Source organism: Pteropus vampyrus, unplaced genomic scaffold (genome assembly GCF_000151845.1).
Source record: "Pteropus vampyrus isolate Shadow unplaced genomic scaffold, Pvam_2.0 Scaffold189, whole genome shotgun sequence".
Lineage (NCBI taxonomy): Eukaryota > Metazoa > Chordata > Mammalia > Chiroptera > Pteropodidae > Pteropus > Pteropus vampyrus.
This window is the reverse complement of record NW_011888970.1, coordinates 214,891-236,750: the sequence shown is the minus strand read 5'-3', so window position 1 is coordinate 236,750 and position 21,860 is coordinate 214,891. Positions and strand designations below refer to the sequence as shown.

Below are 21,860 nucleotides of genomic sequence, written 5' to 3'. Positions count from 1 at the left end.
TGACGTTAGTGTGTCAACTGTGCTAATTAGAGAGGGAGGACAACCCATATGAAGACCCCTTGTGGGGCCTATGCTCACCCCAAAATGGGGCCCTCTGTCTGGGCACTCGCTGCGGACCCCCGTCCTCTGCCACCCTGAAGGGCCCTCTGCCCCGGCACTCACTGCAGACCCTCAGCCTCCGCCTGCAGCTTCTGCACCAGGAGCTCCTTGGCCTGCAGCTCCTTCTTCACCTCGCTCAGCTCCAAGGTGGCGGCCTTAAAGTGGCGGCGATTATGCCCTGCTTCCGCCTTGGCAGCAGCGACCTAGAAGAAAGGACGGCAGCGTCCGCGGGTGCCGTCTGAGCCGTGGGGGAGTGCCACTGCCCGCCACCTCCGGTGGCCCGGCTGCTCCTTCCTGCAGGTTGTTCTGCCAAAGCTCTCCAAGTCCCCACAAAGGGTCGAGGTACCCAACACGTACGTGACGCAAGCGCACAGCTTGAATAAATGTGTCCACGGTTTTCTTGGTCTAAAGAGATTTCGGATCTTTCTCCAAGTTTATCTGCACGTTCCTATTAGATCTGTTCACGGTCCACGTATCCTGCAAGGAACCTGCTTTCCCACCACACCACCCAGCCGTGAGGAAGCCCTCGATCACCGGCCCTGTGCAACTAGCCTTTCCATAGGCAGCAAGTTTCTCTCAAGGTTTCTGAAGCAAGCAGAGTCTCAGAATATAACAAAAATTCATTTTCCTTTCTAATAATTTAGTTTTATCTAATGGCAGTAACAAGTACTTCTTTAAAAAATTTTAATAAAAATACTTATACGCATACATACTAAACTCTTATAAGTAAGGAAAAACACCCAAATTCAGTGGTTGTCACTAGGTAGAGTCAAGATGGTCTGGACTTTAACCTTGATTACTTTTTTAAAAACTTTTTGCCAGCATGTACTATTTCTATGATCAATCAGGCAAATCAGACAAATGCATTTAGAGAAACAAACATTATTCACAAGTACTATCCTTACAAGGAAAACCAAAATCATATATACATCACTCCCCCGGCAGTTTTAGTTGGGAACTTCTTTCTGATGAGAATAAAATTAGCAAGTGACGCCTGAGCACACAGCAAGAATGGGAGGCGAGGGGAGAGAGAAGCAGGGGAGGAGCGCCGTGGACCAACTCAGAGCGGCGGGTCTGCAGAGACCACATGCAAGGACCAAACGCTGAGCGCAGGTCAGGCGAACGTGGGCCAAGAACAAGCCAACTGCTCATGTTACAGTGTTCCTGACACATCTAAAACTAGTTCTATTTTAAAAGAGCATTTCACTGTCTCACATAAGAAACAAAGAATTGTTTTTTTCTGCCTCTATTACATTATCACTAAGGAATTTTTAAGGATGTGGCAAAACCCACGTCACACGGACCCACGCATGCACGCACAAACATGTTCTGAGCCTCTGCTCTGCCAGGCACCAGAAACACGAGGAGACACAAGCTACCGCCCCTTGTTCCAAGGAGGCTTACATCCTAACAAGGGGAGACCTACAGAGACAGTAGAGAAAGGGCCAGGTGGCCGATCTGACGCTGGTGAACACCTGAGCGTGGAAAGGAGCCAGCTGGAGAAACTGGTCCAAACGCGGAAATGGTGAAGGGCCAAGGAAACCATCTTTCCTGGCTGTCATTTTGAACACAAATGGGGTCATGTGTTGCCCTGAAGTTTGCTTTAACCCTAAATTCCGCAGGACACCGTCCCCTGGCACGACGTGGTCCAGTCGAGCCCTTTTGTTCTGATGAACGTTGGGGCTCCAGCCTCCCACTGTCAGCAATGCTGAGGTGACACCTTTGTTCTCAGCAGACCCCTGGGAGGGAGCTGATGCTTGCTGGGCACCCACCCTCGGCTTCCAGACCCTGAACTCGAGCGTCCTAAGGCCCTGCTGTGGCGCGGTCGGAGCTGGCCACGCACCTGCTCCTTGAGGCTGCGCACGGTCTGCCTCTCCGTGTCCAGGGCGGCCTGCAGGGCCTGGACGAGCTGCTGCATCTGGCGGTCCTCCTCCTCTTTGCGCTGCAAGACCGCCTGCACCTGCAGCACATGGCAGAGGTGGTGAGTCAGGAAGGATGTCAAGTGCTGAACACCTGCAAAGCCCGGGAGAAAGCACAGGCCACTCTGTTCAGGGCCATGTGGGGGCCTCGCAGGGTGGGGGCACACACATCATGACATGTCACCAGCCAGCAGATGAGGTGGGGAAGCACAGAGGGTCCCATCTGGAGGAGCAAGGCTATGAAAGCCGAAATCTGAGAACACGGGGGCAAGACCCAAGGTCATGTTCAAGTGTGCGGCCAGGAACCCAGGGACGCACGGAAAGCAGGGTTGCAATCGCCAACACCTGTGGGGCGATGCAGCGGGTGCGGGGGTGGGGAGGATCAGTGCCTGACAAATGTCTCTGAGCTCTCCGATGGCTGGGACGTCAGGCCACTGACCTGCACATGAGGACTTCCCTGGACCGCCAGCCTTCTGAACCCCAGGGGTCACAGAGCCCAGGTCGAGACCCCTGCCAAGGTTCAGACCTGAGTTTGTGTCACACGAAGCCCTCAGGTGAGTGTCCTTATGTACAGTGTGACTGGCCTAAGCCGAAAAGGTCTCATCTGCCTCGCCAGGAGCCGCCCACCCACAAGCTCTTCAAGCCTTGGTGACAGACAGAGGCGCTCTACCGTCTTGGGGCTGGAGTGCCGGAGGCAGAGGCCAGACGCCCTGGCTGCTGTGGGCGTGGCGGTGGTGAGGGGACATGAACAGCGCAGCCAGGACACTCGAGAGGCCGCGGCGGGCGTGCCGGGTACCTGCAGGTTCAGCTGCACGAGGTCAGCCTCCCTCCTGGCCAGCGCCGTCTCGAGGACGCTGTTGTGCTCCCGCAGAGCTGCGCTGGTCTGCCCGAGGCCCGCCAGCCTCCCTCTCTCGTGCTCCAGTTCCAGAGCCAGCTTCTTGCTCGACTCCTCGAGGCGCTTTATCTTCCTCCTAAAGCCTCTGGACTCTTGAAGCTGCAACGATCCGGCGAGGTGAGCGGTGAGCAGTCACTTGTGGTAATGGAGCGGGTCGCTCACCAGAAACGGACCGGCTGACATGGACACGACAGTTGCCCCATGCACCACGGTGGGGCGGCCGCGGCCTTTGGGCTGGAGGCTCTGTGGGTTCTTTTAGGGTCTCTGCCAGTTTGAGGGGGCGACCCAGTATTTCGACCATAGTGCTCTGACCAGGGGCAGGGCTGTCTCAAAACTTAGCGCCACCGCGCAGGGTGGCCGGGAGCACAGGTGGCCTCATCGGAGGGCAGCTGCTGCGGGCTTGTGGGGGCGTCTGGCATCTGGTGCTCAGACCCAGGGAGCGGTCACACGGTGGCCGTGGTGAGCGCGCAGGTGGCGCTGGCTCTCTGGGTCCCTAGCCCTAGGCTGCCCCCGAGCAGCGGGCTCGCCTACCTCGTCCTCCAGCTCCAGCACCTTCTCCCGGAGCTCCTCCAGCTCCTGGCTGGTCACCGCGATGACCTCCTGCAGCTCCTTCTCCAGCATCTCCTTGCTGTGGCTGACGGTCTGCAGCTCTGCCTCCAGGGCCTGGATTCTCTCCTAGCAGCGGGACGGGAAGGTGGGCTGGGTCACGGGTTCAAGTACACCCACGACAACTGCCTGCCTCGCTCCCCGCATGGTTCGCATCCACCTACCGCGTGAGCTGCTGACCACGCCAGCGGGTGACACGCTTCTCACAGCCCTTCCCTTTCCTCCACAGGGCTGACTGACAGCTCGCAAACCACATGACTCTCAGCTAACTGCCTTGGACACACAGGTGAATTCTGACCAACATCTAAGAGTTACAAATGACTGGCACAGAAGCTGAGTTGCACCAGACACATACCACCACCATAAGGGTGCGCGCACACACACATGCACGTGGACACACGCACGTGTGCACACCCTCTTGCCACTGTGGCGCAGATGGCGTTCTGAGCATTTTGCAGCTGTCTCTTCACTCAGCCCCCTACCGAGGGGGTTCCATTATTTATCTCATTTTACTGAGGTTCAAGGTAAGTAACCGGCCTGAGGTCCCCATCTGACAACTGCTGAGCTGTGCCAGCTGGGCAGCATGGGGACGGGAGAGACCACAGGCCTCACGCCCTCACACCCACTGCTAAGCGAGGGAGAGAAAAAATACTTAAAGTAAAAGGGAGACTGTGACTAAGTCCCCCCTCCCAATGCTTTAAGTAAGAAGTGTTTGCTTTACTTAATTTGATATAGTCTTCCCACTCATAAATCCTCAGGAGACAGAGACAAACTTCATATGAAAAACTACAAACACTAAACCTACGTGAAATGACTCAAATTGGAGTAAAAAATAAAACGCACATTAATTTTACCTACACTGGCAAACTAAAAGGAATCAGCTTCCAACAGGCAAGGCTGTGGGGACACGGAGACACTCCGAGGCAGTCTGCGAGCTTTTGTCTCAGGAACACAAGACCCCACCCTCCTCTGGGACGCCAGCCACCATTCATCGTGAAGAATGACCTCAAAGTGGGAGGCTTTGGCTAGTCACACTAATGGCAGGACCACTTCCATCTTGACATGTCCCACACCGACCTCCTTCCCCAACCCCTCCAGTACGACGCCACCTGTTAGTAGAGCCACATGCAGACACCTGAGCCTGGACGCTGGGGGCCCGCCCTGTGCTCGCACACACCAGCTTCCCTCCCGGCACTGACTGTGAGCTGTCGGCGCCACCTCGGAGATGACTCCCCCTCGGCCCCCGGGTTCTACTCTGCTGCCTCCACTTGGCTCCTGCCATCTCTCTGCTGTTGCGGGAGCCCCAGCTGGTCTTCCTGTCCTTCAGCGCTGAGCCTCAACCTTCTGCCAACAAGAGAGCAACAGGCCTCGCCCACCTGAGCCATGGGTCTGCTTCCGTCACACGGTCAGGTCCAAAGCCCCCGACCCCAGAACACCCACACCCTCCTCTGTGGGACCCAGCTGCGGAGACTGGCCGTGCAGCAGCTCACAGCTGGCCCCGCTCAGGAGCACCCCAGTGCCTATTCATTCAGAACCTTCCTGGGTTCCCCACGCACGCTGCTCAGAGAAAATGCTACCCAGACACTGGAGGGGCGCTGGACTCTGCCTCAAGGACCAGGCCGTCGCCGCACACCTCACAGGCGGCAGGGACTAAGCGAGAGGGCCCTGCGCAGCTCCAGCCCCGGTCACACCGAAGCCAGCCTGCGTTTTAGAGACGTGCTGCCACACAGCAGTCCTGCTCCTCCCTGGACCGTTCTACGAGGGTTTCGGGGAAAGGGCTTGTAGCATGTCGTGTCCCCAGTCTGAGAAGGACCAGAGCAGACCCGGTACCCACGCGCAGTATCAGGTCACTGCCACCGTCAGCCGCTTGCGCTCTCAGCTGGCTCAGCTCGGCCTCGGCCGTCTCCTTGGCGGCGAGGGCCTCCTGCAGGCGGCGGCTGAGGATGCCCACGGCGCTCTCGTAGGCCTTATGCTTGGTCCTCATCTCCTTCTGCGCGCTGCTCAGGTCCGAGCCCAGCCGTCTCATCTTCTGCTTCTGCTCGCCAAGCGCCCTAGGGTGGCGGACAGAGGCCGTTGACTCACCTGCCCTGCGACGGCCCGCACTTCCGAGCACGCAACGCTGAGCCAAGGCCAGTGCGTCTCAGATCCACACTCCGCAGCTGCGGGGCCACCCAGATCCCAGCCCTGGATGCGGTCGGTGCTGGCGCCACGCAGGGCGCATCACCGTGCTTCGCCCTGCCGCTCTCCGCTCCACACGGGAGCCATCCGTGTGGTCTGTGAGGGTGGAGAACGGCCCTCCCTGCCACCCACAGATGCCGCCAATGTTCCTCCTGACTGCGGCCACACACGCGACGACCGGGCCGAGACGCGCAGAGCGGTGCAGGAAGCACCGGGAGAGAAGGCCCCCCTCTGTCAAACACGCGCACAGACGTCGCCCCTGTCAAGGAGCTGGGGTCCCGATAAGAACGCGACAGGAAAACGCAAGAGGAAGGAAAAGCTAAAGGACGGGTCCCCAGCAGCGCGCGTGGCCCACTCACCTGGTGGCTTCTCGCTGCAGCTCTTCCATCTGTCTCTTGAGCTCCTCGTTGGCCTCCGTGACAGCGGCTGTCTGCCCTCTGTCGAACTGCAGAGACTTCAGGAGACGGGAGGGAAAGGCCAGTGAGGAGCAGAGCCCCGCGGCCGCTGCGGCCTGTCCCCGAGATGGCACCCGTGCTCAATGGCCAGGTTCCGGGCCGCCCAAGGAACTGCCTGTGTCCTGAGCGCTGGAGGGGACACCCGGGAAGGGAGGACCATCAGGCGGGAGAGCCCCGGGTCACGGCTCCCTGGCTTCTTCCAGCACCCCTGGGGACAGACTGAACTGCCAGGCCTTAACCGCTGCCCCGAGCCTCCCCAAAGCACACGGTCACGCCACTGCAGGTGTCACCATAGAGCCTGGTTTCCTGCAGCTCCTCCCGTGCTACCTATGCCCCTATGGCTCCAATGCCATCTGTTCCCGACACGCTCAGCTTGTGGCCTCCGGCCCATCTGCCCACCTGGAGAGCACCTGGCCCTGTCGTAGGGCTCCCAGGGCATCGTGTGTTAAGTCAGAGGTCACGTCTGACACCGTCTCTCAGTTCCTCATGTCAGGAAATGCCCCTTAGCGGGGACAGGGCGCTGGGCTGTGGGCTCGCACTCCCCACTCCACCCTGCCACCAGGCTCCTAGCTCCATGACCAGGGGACTGTCCCATGTGCACATCAACCCATCACCACTCTGTGTCCGTCGGTGGCTCCCACCATACTTAAAGCTCAGAGCCCTCCTCACGCATCGTGTCGCTCGCCTGGGACTCCATGCCATCCCTTGGACCCTGGCTCTCTCCTGGCGGCTGACTCCGTCCAGGAGGGCCTTGCTCCGGCTCGTCTGGGGAAGGCCCGCCCATGCCCGCATCCCCCACAGAAAGCCCCCAGGCAGTTCTGGCTGCACCTCCGCAGCTGCATGTCCCCAGACCTGCAGGTGCGTCTCCAGCTCATCGCGCTCCCTCTGTACCGACTCGAGGTGCCCTTCGAGAGCTGCCATCTGCTGCTTGACCTGGGACACTTCCTTCTGCAGGCGTGACCGCTCCGCCTCTGCAGACGCTTTGTCTCCTTGAAGCTGCATGAGCCCTCGCCTCAGCTCCTTCACCTCCGAGTCCAGCCTCTTCTTCGTGGCCTTCAGCTCGCTGATGAGCTGGTCCTTGGAGGCGGCGTCCCGCCGGTAGGCCTCCACCATCACCTGCCCGAGACAAGCTGCAGCCAGCGCGAGTGGAGCCTTCCCAGCAGCCACGCAGCTCCAACGAGAAAGCCCACCGCTCACCCAGCCATGACTTTTTGGGCCAAAGACAACACGTTTCACCAAACCCGAGCCACCATCAACTGAGACACCCCACTATTTTATATTTCTGAACAAGTCTGGGTGACGTGCGGAGCTATCATGCCAGCTGGTGGCGTCTTAACCATTTCATCTTCCGTGGATTTTGGCAATTCTTTCTGCCCTGAGCTGCCCAGTATGACAGGTACCTCTCGCCACGTGTCAGCGAGAAAACCCACACCGCTCACAGCGCTCCCTTGGGGCCGGCTCCTCCTCACACCCCGGGCGCGTGGCGACGCTCTGCACCCATCACTCCAGCAGTGGGCACTGGCTTCACTCGCACACCGTGCACCGCGCACGCTCCGTGACCTACGTCCATGCTGGGTCATGGTGTGATTTCGAACATGTCTGTTAAATAGAAAACTCAGCTCGTGTGCTGGTGACGCCCACGCTGATGTGGCAGCAGGGCATGATTTGTGTGACAGACGCCAACCATGGAAACGTACCTGTTCTGAGGTATTGAAACGCGGGGCGAGGACTGTACCTCAGAATCAATTAAGGGATCTAGACACTACCTTCCTCTTGATCCACTTTGTTCTAATGATGTGATTAAACCACACAGGATCGTTTTCAATAAATAATGTCACAACACGACTTTACCTTTTGTTGAAGAAACTGTTCCTTTACTTTCTGCGTCTGCTTTTGCAGAGTGGCAGTCTCTTGCTGCAGGTGCTCCACCTACGAGGGACACACGTGCAGACGTTACACTGGTGGCTCAGCTCTAGCTCCCAGGGTTAGGCTGACTCTGGGTCCCCGAATCGGGGCTGGAAAAATGGCTTCCCAATGAGACAGGAGAGCCGCCACCACTCCCTCCCCACTGTTTTTAGAATAATAAGCTTAATCCGAGGTGTAGCTGCCAGTGACTATTAATGACAACAGAGGCAAAACTTAAATGTGATCGGTAACACCTAGGCCAACGGCTGTCTCTTCTAGTTTCCAAGTTGTCAGCTGATGTCTTTGTTACTGAGCTAAACACTCAGTAAAAGCACACTCATCAAGAGGCTTCGCACAGGCCCTGTGAGCTACCGGCCTGCCGCACCGAGCTGCTTCGCTCAGCCCCCCAGAAAGGAACAGCTCGGCCAGCTCGGCAGACGGAACGCAGCCGCCTTCGGTTTACTTCCCAAAGGGGGACCTCATCCTTGATGCTGTTCTGTATTTTCTAACGCTCGCCTCCACCGAGTCACGCCCCGCTGTTAGCATGATGGCTCCCAGGTGTGGGGACCCGGGTCGTGTCTGCATATACCCAGACCCTCGGGCCAGCTCTCTGCCCCTGCCCACCGCCGCCACAGCTGTCCTGTCATGTCCAGCGGGACCCACCGCAATCAGGTGCATGGGAAGGAAAAACCAAAACTTCACACAGCTCTTCCTGTCTGAGCTCCACTCATCTGTGGATGGACACTGGTTTCGAAGCCCAAGCCTAACTCAGTTCTCCATTCCCAGCACCCATGCACCCTGGGAAAGCAGGCCGGAAGTACGCCCTGGCCAGTGTGGCCCCCCGCCCAGCTGAGCCCCGGGCTCTGCCCTGGACGCACTCCTTCACATTTGCAAAACAAGGTGTCCAAAGAAAGGCCCAAGTAATTGGTGTCAGTTCTTGCAGGTGTGATTTCGATTCCTAACAAAATGATGGCGAAATGCGTTACCTGGCTGGACCTGACGGCTAACTCTCGTCTCAACTGCTCTAAAGTGTCCAGCGTTTCCTCGGCACCACCTTCCAAGCGTTTGGTGCCTCTATCGAATTCCTCCTTGCTGCTCTTGGCCGCCTGCAGGGCCACCTCCAGTACGATCTTCTCGTTTTGCAGGAAGTGGATCGTGTCGTCTCTAGAAGTGGCCTCCACCTGCAGCTCCTCCAGCCTGGCCTGCAGCTCATCAAAGTGCACCTGCAGGTCGCTGAGGGCCTGCTCCCTGCTCTGCACGGCCTCCTGAGTCGAGGTGAACTGCTTCAGCAGGTCCAGATGCTCCTGCTGCAGGGCCTCTAGCTGCTGGTCTCGCTGATGCAATGTCAACTTGACCTGGACAGGAAGGAACTGGATTCAATCTGACCACTCTTGAATGGAAATACCACTGCGCCCCAAGAGTTTCCACATTTTCCCTGCTCAGGTTTTAAATACTTTGGACGGACACTTGGAGGGTGTCTTTGCACAAAAAGATCTGGCACAGAAGCACGCTGCAGAGCAAGTGCCCAGCCGGCTCTGTGACAGCAGCCAGATCTGACGACGGGACACCGAAACGAATTAGACGGACAGACCCGTACAGACACATGGCGAGGCCGGCCACGCAGCCCCGGGTGCCTGCCTGTGCTAACTGCTGCTCCAGCGCTGCTGCTGAGGCGACTATCTGCTGCAGCTGCTGCTTCTCCTCCTCGGACTCCTCCAGCCTCCTCTGCAGGTCCTCCTCCACCATCGTCTTCGCCTCCTGAATCTGCACGAAGGCGGCTTCTTGGTCCAACATGTCAGCCTGTGCCCAGAAGACAGGTTATATTTTAAAAAGCAGAGTAAGCTGACGGCCAACGCAGACTGAGGAGGAAAACCCGCCACCTGGAGAGGGGCCCTCGTCCACATCACCGTCCTATGCACGACCTGCAAACAGAGTAGCTGAGGCCACACAGGGCAGAGGCTGGTGACCTCCCACTACCCATCCAGGCTGCTTTGCCTCCTCCCCTGCCCACGGTCCCCTCTGTGGACCCTTGGGTTTGGCCGAAGGCAGAAGCAAGCAGACAACTCGGCGAGGAACCAGGATGCAGCATCGTGAAGGAGACCCCGTACTGCCCCTCGTGTGAGGACAGGCTGCAGCCAGTGCCCACTTCCGGGCTGTGAACACGTGGACATTCCTTTTCAATGCCATTCGGTAAGACCAGAGACCAGGAGCCGTGGGGCAGCACGGATTCCTCACTCTGACAGTATAGGTAGGACCCAATATCCAAGTAGGAAAAAACCACTAATACACAACTTAAAATTTTTCAGTTCTTTGACACCGGAGCCCTTGAAGCCTATGTTTTTCATGCCAAGATTCTCTTCCCTCATCCACGGCATCCGTGAGGACAAAAGGCCATGTGTGGAGAAGGGAGATGGGAGACCACACCAGTCACAGGATGCCGACCTGCCATGTGACTGTCAAAGGCCAGTGACACCCATAGCACAAAACTGCCACGGTACACACCCCCGAGATATCGTGTACTCTGTTCTCTACTTTTCCGAATAAGCCTATTAAGTTGTTATTTTGACTTTCATTTTATAAAAAGGAAACAAGGCTCAGAGAGGTTAAGAAACCATCCAGGGCCTCGCAGCTATAACAGGGAGCAGGTACTGGGTCTCAGTCCAAACTACTGCATCTTGTTCCCCTGGAAATAACCTGTGGGGCAGCTGGCCATGGTCCTTGCTACTTCCTACGGTTGTTGGCGGATTAAGTCATAATGTAGGCTGAGTACTTGGAGACAAGAAAACGCTTATGACCACCAGGCTCTGAAATGCTGAGACACGCACCAGACTCCACCCTCCCAGCCAGTCCTGCCCAGCACCACCCCAATGACCTGGTGAGTGATGGCGCGCAGGCCTCCCGCAGTTCAGGGAGGAGGAGCCTGTCACCACTGCCAGATGAGTGACAGAGAGATGAGCTTACAGTGAAAGTGAGGCACTGAACCCCATACCTAATCACTGCAGGCTGTTTATACTGTTTTTTTTGTTTTTTTTTTTAATTTTTCAGGCGAGGCAACCCTTAGTTGACCTCACAGATTGCAAGGACCTTGTCAGCTTACAATCCCTTATTTCTATTTTTTTTACTTTTTACACCTACAGCGCCCGGTATTCCCAGGCGGTCTCCCATCCAAGTACTAACCAGGCCCGACCCTGCCTAGCTTCCGAGATCAGACGGGATCGGGCTTGTTCAGGGTGGCGTGGCCGTAGACTATTCAATACCTTAAAAGGCCAAAAAATGTATTCATGTTACACTAATGCTTACGTATACGTATGTATTTCTACACTTTTCTTTTTTTTATCTCAACCAATGTCCCCCCAAAAAAAGCCTAATCCAAAAACAACCACACAGCGCTGATGCACTGAGCCGCAGAACCGCGGGCCTCACCTCAATGCCCTGGAGCCGCAGAGCAATGCGCTCCTTCTCCTTGATGGACCTGTGCTGTGTTTCCGTCAGCTGGTGGGACAGGGACACGTTCTCAAGTTTCAGGTGCTCTAGGAGGCCTGCCTGGGTCATCTGTCCAACCTTCAGAGAGAAAACCACCAGGTGGAAAGTTGCTAGACTTCAAGCACAAACGCAGACCAGCCCATCCCCGAGGCTGCCAGGGTGGGGGTTTCTGGTGAGCCATGGCCCCAGGTGGCTTGCTCCCTGGGACTCTACCACGCAGGGCCTCACCGCCGCCTTCCTGCCAGTCGCCCTGTCACTAGGGCCAGCTGGTTCTGTGTGCCTGAAGGGCGGCCGGCAGCCTGAAGTCAGAGGTCCAAATCCCCAAGGGCTACACAAATACCGTCAAGGCACACCTGGGAGCCCCGCAGGCAGGGACAGCTGGGGCTGGAGGGACAGGGACGGCTGTGGCTGCTCAGTGCCTGCCCGTCCTGCACACTCCCCAGGCCGACCCCGGCTATCCTCAAGCAACGGCCTTGGCAATCTAGCCCAGGGTCTGACCCAGGCCATCAGTCAGGCCCCCTCTGCCTGACTGTCTCCCCAAGCCAGCTTTACAGCTCTCCGACATGCTGGCCCAGAGAGGGGTCAGTGAAGAGAAGTCCGAGGACACACGGCCTGTGACTGGACCTCTGAGCTCATCACTCCCAGATGCAACCTGAACGTTCCCAGACCTGCAGCTGTCTCAGGTCACAGTGGGAGCGGCTGCAGCAGGAGAGGTACAGTCTGCTAGGCCCGTGTCTCAAGGCAATGGAAGAACAGAGACTGCCCTGCATGTCGCTCCCTCCTGCGTGGTCCTGGGAACGCGCCTGTGTGCCTGGGAAGAGGCAGAAAATGTACTAAACACCCTAAAAAGGAACGTTTGACTCGGGTCCCACAGGTAATCAAGGAAACCAGCTACAGCTCCCAAGCGGCCACTGCCCCAGACCCCTCCTCTGCTTCTGTCGTCCAGGCCCCAGTTCTCAGGTAGAGTGACACATAAATCTGGCTTTTTAAAATATTTTATGCCTCACATAAACGTGCTGTAGGTTCATCTTCATTAACTTATGATTTCTAAGCATGTTACGTATGGTCCTTTAGCTTAAACACGTAACATAAATTTAAAAAAATTTCTACTTTATACATTTATAGACTTTAGATTTTTTTTAGAAAAAAGCATTTGGTAGAGTTAGTATTTTACGTCCTGTTTAAAAAAAGTTTTACCACACCTACGATATTTTATCTGGACCAAAAAAAGAGGTGAGGACAAAACTAAATGCCAGCTAAATGCCAAAGGAGGACTGAGGCTGCTCAGGCACCACCAGGCACCTTTGTGACCAACGCAGTGAGGCCAGAGCGCCGAGCCCCGGGTAGAAGACCTGGTGACGAAGGAGCTGGAGACGGGAAATGTTCCAGCTGGGAAGGCAACGCGAGCTGACCTCTGTGTGAGTCCGAAACAAGGTCACTGGAGGGCAGAGACCAGGGGCTGTGAGAGTCCTGAGACCAGGCGGATGTGGGTTCAAGAGCCCGGTTCAGACGACAGAAGATGCCCTCAGAGGAAAGGAGCCTTATCACTCACAACCAGGAATACAGGACATACCGGAAATGTGTTTTAGAATTAAACCTGCTTAAGCTCAAGTAGAGAGGCTGTCAGACCCCCGGTGTCAGAAGGTCACAAGGAGGTACTTCCTGTACAGGACACGTGTGGGCTACGTGAGTGGTTAGCAGATTTTTTAAAAATGCATCTCTGACACCTAAAAGCGGAAGTCTTAACTTAGGGAAAAAGCAGTCGTCTGCACGAGATGTGGAGTGCAGCCTGCCCAGCCGTCGGGGCATACCTGGATGTGGGCCATCTCGCCCTGCAGTCTGACCCGGGCCTCCTGCGCCAGGGCGAGCTGCTGCTGGTACCACTGCCGGACACTCTGCAGAGACGAGATTTCGGCCTGGGACGCCTTCAGCTTGCTGGTCAGCGTCGTGCGCTCCAGCTGCACTTGCTGTAGCTGGCTCTGTAAGGCCACCATCTGCTGCCGCAGGTCGTGCACTGGAAGCAAGCAAGCACAGCTGCTCAGACACCGCCACCACCAGGAGCCGGCCGCTCTGCGGAGAGCAAGAAAGCGGCTCCTCCTCGTTATGCGCTGTAGTAAGGTTCAAAGTCACGAACACTGAACCATGGCTCCTGAAGGAAACAGCTGTGGTCACATCTCATCTACCCATCAATATGCAGCCCTGTTTTGTGTTTCTGTGTCTGTCTGACGACACCTGACTTTGTCTGCCAGTTGCTCGTTAGCAGGAATCCAGGGCCGGCAGCACAGTAACCTGGGCCTGAAGGAAGCTCATCTAATACACGTGTTTTCTCCGGAAAACACAACATAGTCTCCTTCACTTAGGAATACCAGTGTCTAGGGTGCATTTTAAATAGCAAAACCATCAAAAAAAAGCGCAAAAAAAAACGTGGCACCAAGTAGACCTGGAAGGACAGCGTTTGAGGCATAAGAGCTGAAGGTTGGCTCGGCTGGGAGTGAGCGCATCAGGAGGCCCTGGTTTCTGGTTCTGCACCTGCCCGCGGATGCCCTGAGGTGCAACGACAGCTGACCTCATGGCAGATGCACATGGTAAGGATCCAGGCCACACCTGGGGGATCTGGGCACACCGAGCCCGCCATGTGTCCACAGCATCTCTGTGGAGGCCAGGGCTCTAGTCTTGAGGGACCTAATGACATCTGTAGCCTCAACAAACTCAGGAATAGCATCTTGTCACCAGTTCCACACAAACACCTGCTGGTTGCCGGTATGGTCAACTCCTCGCATCGAAGAAGACGGTGCGGGGAGGAGGAGCTGGGAAATGACCAACCAGCCTCCCCGGCATCTGGCTGGAGGCAGATGTCAACTCTGGGGAAGAGTCTGTGTCCCAGGGTGAGAAGGCAGCACAGGGGAAGGGCCGTACGCTGCTCTGTGCATGGCCTGCCACCAAGGTCCCCTGGACCTGCTATTACATTAGTGTCATGCCACAGGGGATTCCCACAGGGGTCCAGCTAGACCCGAAACCTAAACTTAAGATAGGGAAAATAAAGATTTACTAATCAACAATCTAAGTGCTGCTTTTAAATATTTTAAACAGAATCTGCAATGCTGTGGCAAAAGCAGGAAGCTCTAGCCCCCAAAGGCCAATGGACTTTGAAGGCCGAGTGAGTCGAAATGACAACCACTGACTCTCGAGGGTCCAGAGTCCACTTCTCAGACCTAAGCCACTCTCGCGAAGCATATACAAAAACGTACGATGTCCACACGCTCAAACGAAACTAATACCTACTTTAGGAGAGCGGGCCCCTCACGTATGAATCAGAAGGGAGAACACCCCGCACGTTATTATGATGATGGTCCCCCTCGCCGGCGACAGCTCTCTGGGCCTTTCACAAGGATTAAGGGTGCAAGCCACAGACCTGGGGGCCACGCACCTGTGTTGTCCTTACTGAGCATGCTCCTCTGCATCTCCTCCACCTTGGCCAGGAGTCGTTGGTACTGCTCCTCTGCCACCTGCAGGTCGCTGTTGGAGGACGCCAGGCTGGCATTCTTGGCCTCCAGCATGCTCTGCAGGTCGCTCATTGCCCGCTCCAGGTCCCAGCACGACTGCTTCAAGGTGTCCACCTCCGAGCTGAGCGAATCCTGCCTCTGCTGGCTGCTGTGGCTGTGCTCCGCCTGCGCCCGCAGCCTGGTGTTCAGGGCGGCGAGCTGCGCCTGCAGCTCGGCTTTTTCTTTAAGGGCCTGGAAGGGTTGCCAAATAGCCATGCTGACTTTCAGAAAATTAAGTCACTTCTGCCCTGTGTTAAATTAAGAAGGCTGCCACAACAAACCAAGAGACAAAGAGCGGTGTCCACAGGTGCACTTTACAGGAAAGCACCATGTCTTCCAAACTACTCAGCCATCCAGCATGACAGTCATCGCCAAAGAAGGCGGATTCTCCAGACAAGCCCAGCGGGCAGGACGGCACTCACGGTGTGCTCGTTTTATACACGGTGGCACCGAGCAGGGTAGCACTTGGGATAACAGTGCAAGCACCCATTCACCCACTAGGATGCTGGGAAACACATTTGTTTGAAAAACCGAAAACCATGTAAGCACGCACACAGATGCACAAAGAAAGAAAACCAGGAGTCTTGACGGGCCCTTGAAGACGGAGAACAGTAAGGTCCAGATCTGGGGAAGACAGCCTGGCAGAACATGTCTGCAGGAAAGACTGCTATCACACAGGGGGCCCGGCCCTGAGGGGCTCTGGCCAGGGCTCCAGGGCACGGAGCGGCCTGTAGCACTGTTCTGCTCTGGGCAGCGGGACCACAAGGCCCGCTGCCCACAGCACAGAGCAGGGAGTGATGAGACCGTGGGGCCTCGCGAAGCCCAGGGCAGCAGAGCACGTCCACAAGACGAGCGAAGGGCGTGGTCTGTCAGGGGTATGCGTGGGAACTCCAAGCTGTGATGTCAGGGGAGACCAACATCTTGGTGACCAGCCCCCAAGCCAACCAACAGGAGGACCAACACCTAAGGTACCAAGTTACCCGAGCAAGCGCGACGCGATTTTACAGTAAGCACGTCTCCACGGAAAAGCCAGAAAGTGTCGCACTGGCTGACCCACTGGGGTCCTGGTTCGGATACAATGAGAGAGGAAACGAGCCCCCAGGAGAATGAGAAGGTAAGGGACAACTGAGACAGCAGTCGGACACAGCTGAAAGGGACACGCCCTTGACGAGCTAGATCCTGAAGCAGGACAGAGTGAAAGTCGTGTACAAACACTGCCATCGCGGTCTCGGCATCGCCTCTTCAGTCAGCACGTCATGGACAGAGCGGCCGGCCCATATCACAGGACGGCGTGTTTAAAAGCTCATCGAAGCCAGCTGCTCCTGGCATCAGCGGCCCCTCCCCGCCACCTAAGAGAAATGCCCTCGCTGGGACCTGATGCTCAGGGCCGGTGTCTCCAGCTCTCCACGCCCAAGGCGTAGAGTCAAATTCAACAGAACCAATCTACTCCAATTGTTGACAGGAAAGTTGAAAATTAAGGGACAGAAAATTATTTTTCAGGCATATGCTAACCAGATAAACCAAGCTCGTTAACAGAAAAGCAAAACCCACAGCAAAAAAATATGACATGGGCAAAAATGACAATCTTAACGTGCCAGAAAAAATTGAAATGAACCAAAACAATTGAACTATGATGCACTGTTAGGTCCCTAATAGCAGAGCCACAAAATCTCCTAGGCAGACCCTGACAGATACGGGGAAAAAGTGAGCGAACAGTCAGGCGGGAAACTGTCTTTCTGAGGCCGATGATGCAGATGAATGTCAGGGACAGAGGGTATGGCTGCCGCTGCAGCTCGTTCTTAAAGATGTATGAGACTGTACCCGAGGAACAGGAAGTACGCGCCCCAGACACACCCACCAGACAGCCATTACCTGGCTGGCCTCCATCGATAAGGCTTCTAGCTGTCCTTCGAGTCTTGTTTTTTCTTTAAGAACCTGCAACATTTCATCATGAGTTTCGGCCACGGAACTTCCCACGGACACGCTGGAAGGAAAGGCACGAAGGGTCAGGTGGTGGGAACGTGACTGCTGGTTCTCTCCTTTCCATGTGTCCATGCCCTTGAAACCCAGCGCCGCCCTGCTGCTGCCCTCCCTCCCAGTTTTAAAAATAAGTGACAGGGTTTCCGCAGAGAGCTCCCGTGAACGCTCACACTGCAGGCAGGCATCTCGGGCAGCCCCTGGACCAGCCTTTAGAACGTGAGCCCAGGGCTGCGCCGGCGGGCAGAGCACTGCGGTGCTGCAGACGATGACTGGGCAGCCCCGATTCCACGTCCGCCACGCAGCACATGTGGTGCACGGGACACGTCAAAGCCTAAGGGTTAGGAGAGGAAGCGGCTGCCTGCCCACCTGCTGCCGACGCTGCCGGCCCGGCTCCGCACCTCCCCATTGACGGCCGGGGCCCGGTCTTGGTGCTCGGCTGTGGCGGCCTGGAGGACATCCGTGATGGACGGGAACTGGCCCAGGGAGCTGGCGGCGACCTCCTGGCCACCGACCATGTAGGAGGCTTCCCGCGCGCCCACAGTGTTCACCAGGAGGCCGTGCACCCCTGGGGCGGAGACGCTGCTGTAGGAGGAGCTGTCACTCTCGTCCCCATCGGCCTCAGACACATTATCTCCCACCAGGGACACATTCTCCAGGCGGCCCTCGGCCCCAGGAGACAGGCTGACCTCCGATACCACCGCCGCCGCACTGCCACGGTGCTGCTTCAGGGGACCGCCGGCACGGTCCGCGGCAGGAATGCTTCCGCCAGAATTCCCAGCGTCCGAGTCTTCGGTTCTATAGTCAGCCAGAGACCGAATTTTGCTTGATCTGGAACTTTTTTTCTCCTTAGGATGTGCCAGGAGTCCCAAGCTGCCCACCTTCGGCCCCCGAGGGACACTGGTGCGCAGGAAAGAATATTCCTTTGTCATAGCCACGGCATTGGCTCTTGGTAAGTTTTCTGGGTTCAACATGAGTTCAGGATCAAGCGTGCTAAAAAGTCTCGTTTTAGTTGCAGGTTGACTGGACTGAGAAGGAAAGGAAAGCACGATTATTTAAAATCGACAAACAGCATTTAAAATGTGGCACCAGAAAGGCTACGCCAATCGCATTCCTTCCGCAGGCCCTCAATCCTTTGCAGGCTCACTGCCTCTGTGCCACGTCCAGCGGCCAATCCAAGCACGTGCCTTTAATGGCTGTGGCTTGTTAATACTAGAAAACATTAGAGCGAGTCCTTCCTCAGCATACTTCCTTTATAAATCTCCTGGCTATAGAGTTGGGGTTAGGGCTAGAAAAAATAATAATAAAAAAATTTTTTTAAAAATCTGGCTATTCTCCCATATTCATTCTTTTAGAAAAACTTGAAAATTTTCTTCAAGTTAAAACAAAAGTCCTGTTGAATTACAACTATTTAACTTTATAATTATTTACAGGACAATGACCTGTTCTCTTCCACTTATTCGTATCTGCTTGCAGGTCCCCGAACCAAGGAAGTTATGTAGTGTTCATCTAGATTCTAAACCGTGTTTACTGCCATTTCAATTTAATGCTTAGATATTTTATCATTTTGTTATTGTAAATATTACGTTTTCCCACTAATATTATAACTGGTCATTATAACTATTGTTTTATAATTTATATTTTTAAATCAATTTCCTGAATCCTCATTATTAATTTTATAACATTACAAATTTATGACTTCGTATTTGGCGTTTACAAGGCATTAACGACACCTGCAAATAACAGTAACATCTCTCTTCTTTTTCAATAGTTAGGCTTCTTATTTTTCTCATATTACCACGTTAGCCAGAACTTCCCAAAGAGCCTTGAGACACGGGATGAAGGAAGACACTGCTGCTTGCTGCTATTTCAACGTTTCTCTTACGGAGAAACACTTGTCCCCATGCTATTCCACAAAGTCGGTGCGACCCCAGCGGGGCCGGGGGATGTGGGAAGAACAGAAAGCATCTCAGAATGATACTGGGATGCAAGTGGAAGGATGAGCATGAACAGCTAGGGCAGTGTACAGGGTGTGGGGATGGACAGGCCGGATCACCGGATGTTAGCATACAGTGGCAAGGTGCCATAATCAGATCCATGAGAATGAGAAAAACAGCAGAGAAGCTGAAGACTCAACGCAGCCCGAAGTACGGGTGGGATCTGTAGCTACTCAAGAAGCACCACAGTAAGGCAACGTCGTGACCACTGGGGAAGACAGACCCGCAAGGCCACGGATCCCTCGGGAAAACAAACGGCCAACCCTGATGGGGACTTGTCACTATGAAATCATTCACTGAAACCAACTTTAAAAATTAGTTTTAATTTTAAATGATTTTAGTGTGACATTTTTCAAGTCCGCAGAAAAACCGGACGACTGTGAACATTCACACTCCCCTTGCCTGGAGTCACTAAATGTGGTTAAGGGACTGCTTTCGCCAGCACCCCAACAGAGTTCTGTACCCAAGACTGATGCTAGCATGTCATGTAGACACGCTCAGCATTATGTATGACATGGCACACACGCTAACTCTGTATGGCGGAGTTATCACTCATAAACAGCCGAGGCCCAGGGCTGGCTGGCTGCTCAAGCACAGAGACCAACGATACCCGTGTGTTTGCCATCTCTGCTTTTCAAATGGCAGATTTAGGAGTAAAATATGCTTCTTCCAAGGGAAGAAGGCGCGGACGGGGTAGGAACCAGGTCCTGCTGGAATCTGCCCCAAGGGTGGGACCCTTATGAGAGAAATGGGTCTTTGTGGAAAAGCACCGAAGCCCATTCCAGCACAGAGAAATAAACAGCAGGCCCCAGAAGCATGTCTGACTCATCGCTGCCTTTCACACGTGAAGTCTCCATGAACTTGCTCAGAACAGGGACTCACTCTTTCCTGCTGGCGCTTCACCCTGTACTGTTTGAGCTGTTCTTCCAGCCGCTTCCGAGCCTGCAGTCGGACCTGCTCCTCCTTCTCCAGGGGCAGCGAAGCCTCTGTTGAGCCTGGGGGCGGAATGGCAATTTAGAAACTCAGAAGGCATCAGGGTACGAAGGACAAATCATAAGAGCAGTTTGGCAGTTTTGTGTTTAATTACCAATATGACTTAGCTTCTAAACAATGCACAGCCATCTACTTTGAAAGGACTACCTCCAGATGAAGAAAACACAGTGAGCCCTGGACAATGGCTGCAGACAGGACCCACCCAAGCTTTGCGCTCAAGCCACAAAGACACTGCTTCCTACCACATCCTGTGGATACAGCAAGACACGGGCCACTGTGCCTGAGTAACAAGGAAATAAAATTCAGAGCTCGTGCCGTGGTGAGCGTTGACACTCAGGGGTCCTCGGCCCTTGTCCAGCTCTAACACTGACCTCTGATGTCACAGAGGAACGTCGGGAGCAGTCTTCATGGAATCACACCCAGTCACACCATCATTTCACACCAAACGTACTTGCTTTGTGCAGCTCCATTTGGAGGTAAATTTGATCCACAGCTTACATTTCTTCCATAACGAGTCACATTGTATTTGTGGCCAACAACAGAATCTAAAATATCAAAACCCAAACCTCCATTCTGGGTAATAAAGGGCTGAACGGTCAGTGCGAAGGTACACTGGTCACAGGTTTTTCACCAGACACGCACGTGGGACACCGGGAGGACCCAGGGGATGGGCGGAGAGAGCAGACAGTGTCCTAGTTTAACCATTTCCAGATGGCGCCACCTTCAGATGTAGGTTCTGAGGATATAAGCAGCTGTTGTTTTAAATAACCTGACACCTGAGCAGTCGCCAAGAATTTCACTAGGAATTCACCGATGCCATTACTACTTTGTGCGTTTATCACTGAAGAGACCTCCTGTACTTCTCGAAAAGCCAGGCGAAATGCTCCAGATGCAGAAACCTATGGCTTCAAGAGGAAACCCAACACCACCGACGCTCACCAGGAAGAGCCACAGGCACCCAGGGCTTTTAGCTGATGTCTCTTGGCTTAAATGTTGACAACTGGTTTATAGAAAAACTTAAGACATACTACAGCCCTAACAAAATAATGCGTATGAGGAAAAAGGCAAACAACCCAAAAGAAAAATGGGCCAAACATATGAACAGACAATTCACAGAAAGGAATGGCCAAAGGAGTAACAGATAAAAACATGCTCAAACCTTCCAGGAATCAGATAAGTGCAAGCTGCTAATTAAGTAATAAGGAAGCATCAGAGCGCACCCCTCAGACTGGTGAAGACTGAAAAGCATCTGTGTGCAGGAGGGTGGGGGGCATCGTCCTCTCGTGGTTGCCAGTGGCATGGCAACTTGACCACGTGTGATGGAAACAAAAGCACCTGTTGCTTCTAACCAGAAGGTCTGCTACTGGGACGTAGCCCCTAGAAACGAAAGCAGTGACGCTGAAGACACGTGCACCGAAACGCCGCAGCATCAGGCACCACGGCCGATGGAGGGCTGCAGAGGCCCCCGACCAGCCTTCTAAGAGTGAATCGAGCTGCAGCAGACAACGGGGGCAATCGCCACGTGAAAATGCTGAGTGAGAAAAACGTGCAATAATGGGAACGTGTGATCCCATTTTAACAATGACCCCAAACCTATCTGTTTAGAGAGGCCGGGAAAGGGTCATATGAAAAGGCGCTGAATCACACAGGCACTGAAAGCGGGGTGCGGGGTAAAACAGTACGCGTGGCGTGGTCCCGTGAGATGAAATGACGAGAAAGCACGTGGTAGACAAAGGCCTGGAGCTTTCTTTGGCTCATCACAGGTGGCCAGTGTGTGACCTGTTCACCCCTCAATACGCAGGGATCAGCAC

At 54.8% G+C, this 21,860-nt stretch overlaps 1 protein-coding gene and 1 pseudogene across 9 annotated transcripts in view; both read right to left on the bottom strand.

Annotated features, from left to right (window-relative positions):
* GOLGA3 (golgin A3) overlaps positions 1-21,860 on the bottom strand; it is a 41,538-nt gene that overhangs the window by 10,922 nt on the left and 8,756 nt on the right. For all 9 annotated transcript variants that reach the window (XR_896538.2, XM_011371362.2, XM_011371368.2 and 6 more), the window contains 16 exons: positions 19,939-20,051; positions 17,429-18,087; positions 16,955-17,066; positions 14,968-15,274; positions 13,352-13,554; positions 11,481-11,618; positions 9,696-9,857; positions 9,044-9,412; positions 8,004-8,081; positions 7,005-7,268; positions 6,057-6,151; positions 5,354-5,570; positions 3,445-3,588; positions 2,815-3,012; positions 1,943-2,059; positions 163-302 (listed from right to left, as the gene is read on the bottom strand). Coding sequence is in view for 8 of the 9 variants with exons in the window: in XM_011371362.2 (XP_011369664.1) it covers positions 163-302; positions 1,943-2,059; positions 2,815-3,012; positions 3,445-3,588; positions 5,354-5,570; positions 6,057-6,151; positions 7,005-7,268; positions 8,004-8,081; positions 9,044-9,412; positions 9,696-9,857; positions 11,481-11,618; positions 13,352-13,554; positions 14,968-15,274; positions 16,955-17,066; positions 17,429-18,087; positions 19,939-20,051 (3,316 nt within the window). In the remaining variant the exon portion in view is untranslated. The remainder of the gene's footprint in view (positions 1-162; positions 303-1,942; positions 2,060-2,814; positions 3,013-3,444; positions 3,589-5,353; positions 5,571-6,056; positions 6,152-7,004; positions 7,269-8,003; positions 8,082-9,043; positions 9,413-9,695; positions 9,858-11,480; positions 11,619-13,351; positions 13,555-14,967; positions 15,275-16,954; positions 17,067-17,428; positions 18,088-19,938; positions 20,052-21,860) is intronic.
* On the bottom strand, positions 11,186-11,304 carry LOC111746444 (annotated as a pseudogene).